Below are 12241 nucleotides of genomic sequence, written 5' to 3'. Positions count from 1 at the left end.
TTTAAGGACAAGCTAGTTCTTAAAGTCAAGCCAACTTTTCCATCGAAATATTGTATCAGACTTTCATATATCCCAGAAAATTGTTACTATCATTTTATCTGCCTCCACATACTGGCAAACAAAGATGAGGAAAGGCTGCATAGACTTGATCCAAGACGAGCACTTAGCTTTTACATCTCTAGGATGGCTAAGTTATGTCAAGATGACCAACATTTTGTTCGATACACAGGTCACAAGTTGGAACTAGTAGTTTCAAAACAAACTTTGGCTAGATGGATCATATTGCGCATTACGTAATGCTGCAGATTGCCTGAGAAAGATCCCCCAGAATGCCTTTGGGCCCATTCCGCAAGGGGCATGGCAAAATCTTCGACTTTACAAAGAGGGGTGCCGATACATGATATTTGTACGGCGCTCACATGTCTTCCATTCACGCTTTTACAAAATATTACTATCTAGATTCATCCTCTGGTCAGGAAGGAGGATTTGGAAAGATAGTCTTACATTCTGTCCATAACCATTCTTAAGAGCACATCCAGGATTCTTACTCCCTCCAAAACTAACACTGCTTTGGGAATCTATCTAAAGATGAGGAATACGTGGGAGGACACAATCCATTCGAAGAACAAGTTGCTCACCCCTAGTAATGTTCTTTGGGTTTGATCCCATGTATTCCTCAACGCCCCTCCCAACCTACCCCACAGTAGAATTTCCGTGCATTACACTTTACGCTGTTTCAAGGTCTTGTACTGCCTTGGACACACTAATGCTGGTAATTATGTAAGAAGGCAGCGTAAAAATAGAACTGGCTGCACATGCTATGTGTACCAGTGATGACGTCTATCTTGAGACAGAGGCCCTCTACGGACATCAAGTCGACTGCATTGACGCACAGCGCCCTGTGCCCAAATTATTTTTCAGAAGGCGCTGGAGAGGAAGATATCTAAAGATGAGGAATACATGGGAGGAACATCCAATCGAAAGAACGTTACCAGAGGTAAGTTACTCGTTCATCTTTAACTTGATGGGGCGTTTTTCTGCTTATGAGCCAAGTTCTCCATCGTTTTCATTGTTTTATACAGTGGTATTTGTATTTGCACTATATACTATGTGCAGTATTGTGCACCTCAATTCACATAACTATCTTTCCCTAGTAAATTCAAAGGTGACGTTGCGCTCAAAGGGAATGCTTGCCGGTCTGGTATGGGCCCTAAAATAACAGTGAGAGGCTCAGTTACTGGATGGATGGTATTAGAAATGGCTAATGCCTTGACTGTTTCTTCAGAAAACAGAATATGGGGTGAAATCATCCATCGCCATTGCAGATCTGTTGGCTCCAGTGTCTACTTAGCAAGCTACAGGTTTCCCCTCCACCTGACAGTGGACATACAGACCCTCCTGATCTACTGGAATTAAAGGTGCTTCCAGAGTCCATTCCCCCTATGGTTGTCAGCAGACTCTGTGATCTGCTATTAGGGAATTATGATCCCTTAGAGCAAAAGGGCTCACATTTGGGTTTGTGGAGTTGACCCACCTTGCTCCGGTATTTGAGCATTTTCCGTCCCCACCTTTCCCTGCTGATATAGTGGTCTTCATTTTCCCAATGGCCCGCCTGTCTACAATAGTTGCATATCTGGGAGGTTGGCACTGCCGCCCTTGGGACTTGTTGATTCTGCCACACTCCCTGTATCTGTTGGTCCTTCATCCCCCAGGCCTGTTGGTCAGGCTATCCCCATGGCTGCTGCTGAAAGGGTTGTCCTGTATACCCCCTTGTTGACCTGGTCGCATCTGTTGGGGCCATCTGTCCCCCTCATTGCTTTAGTTTCTGTCTGCCTGATCTTTGTGCACTATTTGGAGCATGCTGTATTGAACCCTGCATCGTCCCTGCAAACTCTGACTTTGTGTAGTGTCCTTAGCTTGTTCTCAAATGTCTCCATTTTCTGTTGTATGTACGCGACGCAATGGTTTGCAACCTCCACAGGCTTCACCATCGTATTAGTCTGCCAGCTTTTGCACAGGTTCTTAAACTCTGCCTGTACCTAAGGGCCTTAAACTAAGGCTATGGCTTCTTGGCTCGTTTCCTCTTGTTTAGTAATAGCTGAGTGTTGAGTAAACACCACTGTCAATCTGTATAAATAGTCAGCTGGAGATTTGCCTTTCTTCTGCTTATCATGGCCAGGCCACACTTGCTTGCACTGTGCCTCTCCTCAGCACCCTGACAACTAGGTCCTGGTGCCTCGGGCTAAAGTATAGGACCGGTGCCAAATCTAAAATTGGTGGCTCGTGTGGCAGTTGGCAGTATTGTGCTTTTAGGTGGTCTCATGCTAGTAAGGATTTAGGTTATCGTCTGTCTCACGATCTCGGCCTTCCTGTTCATGATTCCCCTTTTCCTTCTCCTTCCTTTCCGCGGGGAGTATCTGGGGGTACTAGTGGGTGACTTTGTGTCCCCTTCAACTGCAAATGTATCTTCTTCAGTTCCCTTACCTTGATGTAATTTCTTTTAGCTGTTGTTTCCTCCAGCCATTTTGCAAAGGGCTGCCACTTTGGCTGCAGTATTTTTCCCTTTTCTGCTTCCAACGCCCTCCTAAGGGCGTCTAATTTGTCAAAGTTACGTTTTATGGGGAACTGGGTGTGTTTGTTGCATCCACTCCAAATAATCGCACGTAGTACTACTAAACATATAGTGGGGGTGGGCAACCCAATTTCCAACAACTTTGGGATGGTCATGTAACTGGTCATTCGGCTTCCCTCTCAGTTGTGTCAGCCAGTTCCAACTGGCTTAATCCAAAGATGGCTATCAAGCAGCCTTCACTCACTAACCCTGAGAGTCTAAGAAAGTGTTGATCTTTGCATTCTGTACAGCACATGTCCCATCATTGGTCTCTTGGGGACAAGCATTTGCTATAGCCAGGAGATGGGGCAAGTCTAACAACTCTATGATTTAAAGAAAAATATATCTCAGGCTCGTCTATGGACAGCGTACATGCATTCAATACCTGGGACCGCAATCCATGATAGATATTCTCATACCACTATATTATTTTACCTACGTGCTTTGGTGGCGCAGAACTTGTGTACAAACATGTAATTGACCAGGGGCTGGCACCATTAATGCAAATGATCATCACAATACACTGCATCTCTGGAATGTGGAACACAGCACATTCTCACACACAGTGCTAGGAGAGAAGCAGCCACAACAAGCAAGCCTCCATATCACCAAAGAAGGGCTACAAGCAATACAATATGCTTTCTACTATTTTCGGAAGCTTCTGTGGCACAAAGCATGTTGCTCAAAAAGAAAACCTAAAAGCCATGTTTTACATAGGCAAGCAAATAGGAACACATTCTACAGGGCTCTCACGGATTGCCAACACATCTGGCACAAGTACATATGCTAAAATGTGTTCCTTCAAGCCATCAGTGCACCAGGCAGAAACCATATGTATGCTTGTTTTCGAAATCGCTAGTGGGAGCTAAACCTAGCAGTATCAGTTTACCGAAAATTGCATCTTCCCACTCTAGACCTATTTTGCAACAAGAGGGAACTGAAAATGCCAAACCTTCGCGTCCAGATAGGACTCCTGAGCAGTTCTCTATGGCTGAGTGGGTCAGGGACTTTTTCTTATGCCTTTGCCTGCACTTCCTTACAGAAGATGGTGCACAAAGTGATGCAGAAAATGTGTAACAATAATGCTCATAGCACCAATGTGGGCACAAGTATGCTTTCCACACCTACTTCACATGCCAATCAAGCTACACCCAACATGCCACTTGTTAACACAGTTCAGTCCACATGTCATGATGGAAGGGCAAGGCGCTTATGGAAGGGGCTAAATGCATTTACCCACCGTTGGCTCATTCCACATCTGGCTTGCATCGATAAACAGGACTGTATAGCCTGATTCCGCATTTGAACCAATTTATAAATTCTTTCCCAAGCTACTTAAGGATGTTTTTCTTGTAGCCATCATATCAATTCGAAGAGTAAGTAAACTTCAGGCATTATCATTGGACCAGCCATTTGTGGCTATTTACAGAAGAGTAGAAAAGTGTGTTGGCCTCACTAGAAGTTTGAAGGATAGTGCTGTTTTACATGAACCGGTCCAAGTTCGTCTGCAACAGGAGGGATGTCCTTGTCTTTCGGCCAGCTAAGAAGGTACCCCAGACACAATGTATTGCGCATAGGAGCCACACAAGCCTACATAGCAAATGTGCATTTAGTTGCTATCTGTAATCTCGCTCGCTTGCTCCCTCTCTCGCGCTCGCTCTCTATCGCTCGCTCTCTCACGCTCTCTTCCTTCAGCTCACCTTCCACCTTGTTCAGGTATTAGTCTCTTGTCTAAGCATGTCAGTCTAACCAGATTCACAATCCTAAGGAGCCATGTTTTTAAGTTGGTGCTGAAACATTTGGGTTGTAAAGTGGTTATTGATGTTTTAGATTATAATAAATTGGCTTTTGCATTCCTGTTGTTTTAAGGCCAGGCATGTCATTTCATATTGGGTGCGGAGGACACAGTTAACAGTAGGTGCTCTTATTTGGAGTGTTTTCTGACCCATAATACAGTGCTAATATTGCACTTTGTATTATGTTACGTTATGTTGACTTATACCATACAACGCTGCCATTTCCAGTGCTTGCGTGGCTCTGGAAGAAAAGTAGGTGTAGGGTTGGTGAGTGAGAGAGGGATAGGATAGAGGTTGTGCTCCTCTGTTGATGTGTGCAGAATCAGGCAAAACTGTAGTCTGTGTGAGCTTTATAAGTGTGCTTTGTGTACTGGGCCTTTTTGTGTCCAGAAGGGTGGTGTCCAGTGTCTGAGTTGTTTGTGGTCTGTAGATATTGGATTTGTAGCATTATTAGAGAAGGGTGTGCTTTGCAGGTTTAGGTGGGTTGTTTCACTAGCCCTCTTGGCGTGTAGTACATGAGAGTTGGAGGGATTTGAAAGAGAAGGGGTGGTTAGTTGGTGATCTCTGGGTGTTGAGTAGTTGTATTGTCGTTTCTTCATTCTGTATTGTCCTGCGTTTGCTTTGGTCTAGGTCTATGGCTTGTAAAGACTTGCGCCTATGTTTATCTCAGTGATTTGAATAGCCAGGTTTTTAGTATCATAAATATTAGGTGGTCTTCTGTCCTTATTTTCTTCGGTATCAAGTTTGGCTATGCAATGGGATAAGAGAGTTACTCCAAATGTCATTTTCTCATAGCGTCTTGTTTCTATTTGGAGGTCATTGCTCGATCTTGCGTTTCTTCCTGGTTTGTTATGGGTGATTTTAGTTTGGAGGAATTTGGCTCCTTGTCTGTGTAGTGATTTGTGGGCAATGCAGAGGACTTTGAAGTTAATGCATTTCTTTACTGGTAGCCAGCATAGACTTCTCAGGGCTGCTTTGATGTGGCCACTTCTATTTATTCTCCATAGTAGTCTTGCTCTGGTATTTTGGATGAGTTGTCGTTTTTTTGTGAGGCATTCTGGCATTCCAAGGTATATAATATTTGCATGGTCTATTCTAATACCAAGGAGATGATCACAAGTGTTCTGTGTGGGGAAATGGAGGTAACCGAGGACCTCTTATTAATCGCAGGAGGTAGACCTTTCTTTTTGCTATTGCATTGACGTCTGGTTCCAAAGAGAGGTTGTAGGATACCCAGATCTGTATCACTGATGTCTGGTTGGGTTCCCATGCTTGGTGGCTAAGTCGGGTATGCATGTGTTCCATTTTCTTCCAGTTGGGAGATCATTATCGGTTTTGGTTGGTTCTAGCTTGAGATTGATTTGTCATCCTAGTGTTTGTCAGTGAGGCTTTTGTTGAGGGTGTTGTCAGGGTCTCAGTTGGAGCATATCTTGAAAATGAGTTTGGTGTCATCTGCGGAGTTGTAGGCTGTTAGTGAGTTTCATTAGTGGGGTCATGTAGATGTTGAAGTGAAGCGGGAGAGGCTTCATCCTTTTGGTGCCCCGCAGGTGATATTTTTAGTGCTTTAAGTAAAGGGCAGTATGTGTGTTCGTTTGGTTCATTTAGGGAGGTAAGATTGTGTCAAAGATGGCTTATATGTCCAGTAGTATGAAGGCAGATTGTGTGCTGTTCTCCGCTTTTATTTTGAATTCTTCACATATGAAGAGCTGGTTCAGTTCCTCTCGTTAGACTGAAGCTGACTTGGGATCGTTGAAGTATTACATTGCTTTTTGCATGATTAATTCTTTGTAGACATGGTTCTCTAGGATTTATTCTGTGTATGGTAGATTTGATATAGTTCTGTAGTTGGGGTCTTCTGTATTTTCGGTCTCATCTTTTAGGAGGGGCTTGATGTATGTTTATGTGAATTATTTTGGTAATATTCTTGTGTTTAGGAATATATTCATTAGCAGTCGGGAGAATAAGGCTGGTGTTTTGTGGTTGAGAAGTTTGTGTAGATACCCAGTGGGCATGAGTCTATGGAAGATCCAACGATGTTGGTGCCTTTTATTAATTTGTCGAAACGTTGGTCACTTAGAGGTCGAAGCAATTGAATGTTGTGGTGGTTGATGAGTGCTGATTTCTAAGGAGGCTGTTTGAGGTACTGCGACCTGTGTCAGTGGTCTGTTGTATTGCATCAGATGGTTTCCTATATTTTCATATAGGAATTTCAATTGTATGATGCAGTTGTTGCAGGTTTGTTTTTTCCTGGATCATTTAACTTTTTTTTTTTTGGGATTTGTTGCCAATTGGATTGTGGTGTATGCTTTTTTGGCTTTCAGGACTGCTGATTTGTATATTCGGATTTGTCGTTGGTAATTGGGTTTGTCCAATTGGTTGTAGTGTTTTCTCTATTGTTTTTCCTGTTTTATTTTTTTCGATTTTTAGTTCTCTCAGTTCTTCTGTGAACCATCTCCAGGCGATTTTTTTTTTTTTTTTGTGGGTTTGAAGAGTGGTGCAAATTGATCTAGTGCTTCACTTCCACTGACCCCTGTCATTCTTTTTAGCTGACATGTGTCCGGTTTGGTAGATTACAATGGATATGTTCTGGTTTCCAGGTCAAGTCTTTTCCAGTTTCTTTTGTTTGTCAACATCATGTGGCTTAGGATTTTTACGGTGAACGGAAACACTTGTGGGGCGGCAGTCGAGAGTTCATCTCTGCAGAAGATTTAATCTAAAGTGTGTCCAGCTCTGTGAGTGGGACCGTTAACTATTTGTAAGTCCCCCCAGAATAATTATGCTCATGGTTTGTAGAGAGGTTGGCTGTGGCCTCATTACGATTTGTGCCGAAGTTGTGGCTTTAGGTGGGAGGTCTTAAGATCAGAAGGAACAGTAGGTTAGATTGGTTGTTGAGCTTGAGATTTACTAGGGGTGATTTGTAGTCGTCTATGTTGGTTGAGGAGAGGGGTGGTTAAGCAGATGTGATTTTTGTGCGCTAGGGAAATTCCTCTACGTCTTCTCTGTCAGCAGTGCTCCAGATAAGATTTTGAGGTGGGAGTATTGTACTCCCTATTTTTAAACTTGGAGAGTAAATGTGATTTTGAGAGTAAAAATGACTTTTCTCCTTTGCAAGAGTAAAATGTATGTGACATCCAGCAGACGTGTGCAAAAACTATATGGAAATCATTACTATGCGGCAGCTTTCTGCATTGTGACAGAATACACCTTTCATTATTTCTTTAAAGGTCTGGCCATTTGATCTTTCCTGTATATATTTAAATGTTGAAAACACTAAAATCTAGCCCCTAGCCAATTACACAGTAAAGCAAACATGAATTGTATTATGTGTTTTGAGGTTTGATAGCAGAATTGTCTTTTGATGTTTAATGAAAGTCCTCATTTCCTGGAGTTATTACTGCCGACTGGTATGCCAATTTTATGACACAACAGTGCAGAGAGGCACAGACTCCATGCTAAATTCCATATATGATCTAATGGTTATTTATAACACTTTTGGCATAGCGCTGTACATACAACATATTTATCACAATTCTCACCAAACCAAAGTTGGTACTCCTTTATCGACCTCGAAAGGATGAAAGGCTGAATTGGTCTTGCCGCGATTCCAAGCTGTAACCTACAGATCATGCTCAGATTGCAGCAACGAGTACTCAACCAGCTGAGCTATTTTATTGGCTAACATCCTTCAGAGGTTGGTTAACGCATTATCGACTGAGGTATAATAATCACAGTACCTAGATGTTGGACAAACCATTCATGAAGCGCTATATAAAGTTAAATACCTATCTCGATTATCACTGGGACAGGTTTTGCTGTGTTTCTATTTCAATTACCAATGTAACTTTCCTTTGCTTGTTTTTGAACAGCGCTTGCACTTCCTGGAGAGTTAGGTTTTGGATGTCTTAATTGTAGTCTTGAAAATATGAGAGGCTAGAACACTTGTGATGTAATGACAATCACTCACACTTGAGCAAAGACTCTGCTGCCACTGACCATTGACTGCAAGGTTGAATGGATGAAAACTATACTGTCCATATGCAGCATTCTGTTTTTATAATTAGAATGTACATTAAATTAAGTGTAAAAATGATCTGCCGCTGCATGATAGCACATAGCACCGGAACTCTGAAAAATATTGCCTTCACTGGAGAGAAAACGTAGTTTTCCATCTTATCAATTATACAATACGAAAATACTAGGAAAATATGCACAATGCTTCTGAAGCTGAAGGGAAAGAAACCATTCCTTTTATCACAGTGTGCAGTTTCTTTTTATTAAAGGCTACAGAAAAAATGCATTCTGTTTCAGAGGTGGCTTGCAATTACATCCATGTAGGTAAAAATTAAAAGAAGCCTTCTGGTTTCTGTCAAGTAACCTGACCTTTGCACTGCCCTCTGCTCTAAACCTATGTGTAAATGTACACAGGAAAATAATAAAGCTGTCGTAGTTACAAGATTTCCATGCGTAAAAAGGCCTGCTACGCACCTTATCTGGAGGCCTGTCTGTCGGAGTGTATTAGTTTGTAGTTGCGAATATGGCTTTGTGGGCGATTACTTGTGGTTGTTGGCCGTGTTTCTGTGAGGAAGAGTGCCTCTGTGCTGCCGTCGCTTAAGAGGTTGTACATTTCAGTTTGTGCTTTGCCATAGGTTCTATGTTGAGTCTGCTGCATTGTAGTATGAGAGTCGGCTTGAACGTTAGTGTCATTTCTTGCGTTTTGGTTGGGGCAGTGCAGTGACTGTTGATTCTTCAGTTCTGTCTTGGGTGAGCCTTTTTTTTTGCAGCTTGAGTCATCTGTCCCTATGTTGAAGTTCCATTAAGTTGCGCAATGGATTTCTCTGTTCTGATTAGTTGCAGTGGGGGTGTTTGGTTATCCATGTGGTCCTTTTTCCAATCTTTGGTTAAGTAATGGGTGTGTGTGTGGCTAGGGATTCTAGCTTGGCTCTGGTTCTTATAGATATTTTTCCAAAGCTGTTTTCAACGTTGCCGGATTCTGTGATTTGTGGTGGGTGGTTTGATAGTCTAGTGTGGTCCACTCTAGTATTTCTCGAGTCCTTTGTTGTGGGTTGTTTGTTTTCCCATGTATAATAGGTGGAGTGGTAGCAAAGGATGTATGATGTGTTTGTATCTTTAGTTCATTTAGAGCTATTAAATAGTTATAATATGACCTATGGTTTTCTTATTTTCCACTTTGGTTGCTTGACCCTTCATCACTTTGGCTTTCAGATGATGCTTCTTCCGGAAAGCTAAATTGGCATGATACATTATGAGTTTATTTTTCTCTTCTATGGTTTCCTTTTCCTTTGAAATACTTTTTTTTCTGTTGACCGAATGGTCTGCTGTATGATCATGCAAACTACCAAGTTGTGTGCATGATTGCTTATCTTCTGTCTAGCTGGCTAGTCCTGTGGACAAAATTCTAACATTTGCTTCACGTTTTGATTCATCTTTGTCTTGATTACTTATGTAAAAACCTAATGGACATGCCTAGAAAGCTGCATCTTGTAACAATCACTGTCTTCCCGCTACAGATCATGCTCGTCAGCTGACCAAATCCATGATGCGGAAGCCCACTCGTGACCGACTTTTTACCCACCGTGATGCAGACATTACCAGTTTTGTCAACTTTATCAGCAAGGATTCCATTCAGAAGTCCTTGCAAGTGTATATGGAACAACTGAAGCAAAGAAAGAGTTAAGAGAAAGCCCTGTGTCTTCCAGAAGATCCAAAACCTTCTGCCATCCATGGTGTAGTCGGTGGAAATTACTGTTGGATATTGCACAACTAATCTGGTCTATTCCTCCTATGCTCTGTGACATTATGTTGCAATGTCAATACCGGACACTTGTGACACTTGATGTCCCAGTTCTTACATTTAGTGTTACCCAACAGTTGAAACGTCTAAAGCCGCCTTAACAGGTTTTGCACAATACTTAGGATCTTTGTTTTTGGTTTACACACAATATGTATGCAAACACTTTGCCGCCCACCCCCTTGTCTTGCAGCACCACTTAAGTGGTAGTATTGTACACCTGCACAGGTAAATAAAATGCCTGACCTTTTCTTGCATCAACATGCAAAACACCATTCTTGGTTATTCCTTCGTGACCTTCCACCTCCCGCAGGAAGTTGCTGCTTGTTTTATTAACATTGTTTAAGTAGCTTTAGAAAGTTTCTGGCACAACGATCCTCCATCAGCAATATCTTTTGGGTTTTGGATTCCAAACCCTCTTGTCTAGGAATTTTTAATGTAAAGTGTCCATTTTGTTATAGTTTTTAATAGTAAGTTTGTGGGTTCTGTAATAATCATTGAATCCCTGGGGGTTATTGTGTTCTTGAGAGCTGGAAGATGGACGTGTTCAGTTTTATGTATACTTTGGGGATCAGAATATAGAGCTATTAGGTTTGCTAGCTCTATAAGTGAAGACTACCAATATTGTGACTGTTACCCAAAGACAAATAATGCTTGTGCTGGTCCAGGAAACCCCAAGAATTTTGAATGCCATACATTGGACTATTACACCTTAGAGCTGTTAATACTGTAGAGTACAGGAGCTGCTTGCTGACTCTTGGAAAACTGAGATACATTGCTATCTAGTTCTTGAAGCTGAAAATGCAGTAGGGTTATTTCGTTCTGAAAGCCTGGGATGTTATGCCGTTGTTTGGCTCTGATGCCTTAGAAGTTGGGGATGTCAAATGTTTAGACTCTTGAGTCATGTTTATTATTTGTCTGATTTTTACTAGACCTGTGAATAATCAATAAAATATTTTCTGATTGGTGAAACACCCATAGTGTTGGTATACATTATTAACACATCTACAGTAGCATGTTCTACTTTTGGATCCTTTCTTGCAGTGTGGTTGGTTTTGATTCGTGTGTGTGCAGATCACTGAATAGTTAATTTCTTTTCTCAAATGTGAAAATATACAGTGCTATGGGTATTTCAGCGTCTTGATACCATGATAATGTCTATTTGCCTCACACCTTGCCCATTTGAGTAGGTCCCATCTTCGGATTTGTTTCCATTAGCTCAACGCAGAGTCACAGAAGAACATTTGAAGAACCTCAACTCAAACATGTATAGCAATGGACATGGAACAAAAATGTGGAAGCCATTTTTTTTCTTTCATATGGGAGTAAATGTATCTGTTTTTGTGAATTTGAAGATTGTAGGCATTTTTCCAGACTGAAGCCTCTGATTCTATTACATACCTTCAACCCACAGGTTCTGCTTCTTTGAAAGGTCTGCCCTAGTTGCAGAGAGGATCAGAAAAAATGTCAACGCCACCAGGTCACAGGCTTTGCCTTGGATGTGAGTCTTTGTTTCCCATAACTCCATATGTGACGTCAGTGGGGCTGCCTGTACCCCATTAGCACAATGCAATTTTTCTGCATTTTCAAATGCTGCTTCAGGTATTGGCCAATTCGACCAATTTTTATTTTTATTGTATTGCCCATTTGTCTGAATTTAGGCTGAACGAAATGATCGTACAACCAAATATTTGGTCAAATGGGCATACGATTCAATTATAGCAAACGAGGGGAACGGGAGGTTAGGGGGTGTCACAGCTTCAAGGGCATTGGAAGCAAGGGACTTTAAAAAAAAAAGAGTAAGGGACCCTGCACTGTCTGTTCCGACCCACGTTGCAGGGACGGAACTGACGCTGCAGGGTCAGATGTAAGGCAGACGGTGAATGGTAAGTGGGGGTGAGGGCGGTGCGGATGTATTTGGGGAAGGTGGGGATCTATTGAGGGGGGGTGGATTGGTAGGATTTTGCCAATGGCAAAATTGGGTTTGCAGTAAAATTGACTCCGGTCAAATCCTCCGCAAACAAT

The 12241-nt window shown here is 42.0% G+C and overlaps 1 protein-coding gene across 1 annotated transcript in view; it reads left to right on the top strand.

Moving 5' to 3' along the window:
* LOC138569129 (enoyl-CoA delta isomerase 1, mitochondrial-like) overlaps positions 1-11190 on the top strand; it is a 216450-nt gene extending 205260 nt beyond the window's left edge. Inside the window, exon 7 of the mRNA XM_069646813.1 lies at positions 9936-11190. Within this exon, the coding sequence (XP_069502914.1) occupies positions 9936-10102 (167 nt within the window). The 3' untranslated portion in view covers positions 10103-11190. The remainder of the gene's footprint in view (positions 1-9935) is intronic.
* The last annotated feature ends 1051 nt before the right edge of the window (positions 11191-12241 follow it).

This window comes from Ambystoma mexicanum, chromosome 2q (assembly GCF_040938575.1).
Source record: "Ambystoma mexicanum isolate Mex_15411 chromosome 2q, UKY_AmexF1_1, whole genome shotgun sequence".
Classification (NCBI taxonomy): domain Eukaryota; kingdom Metazoa; phylum Chordata; class Amphibia; order Caudata; family Ambystomatidae; genus Ambystoma; species Ambystoma mexicanum.
The sequence above is the reverse complement of the archived record's forward strand: the minus strand, read 5'-3'. Positions and strand labels throughout refer to the sequence as shown.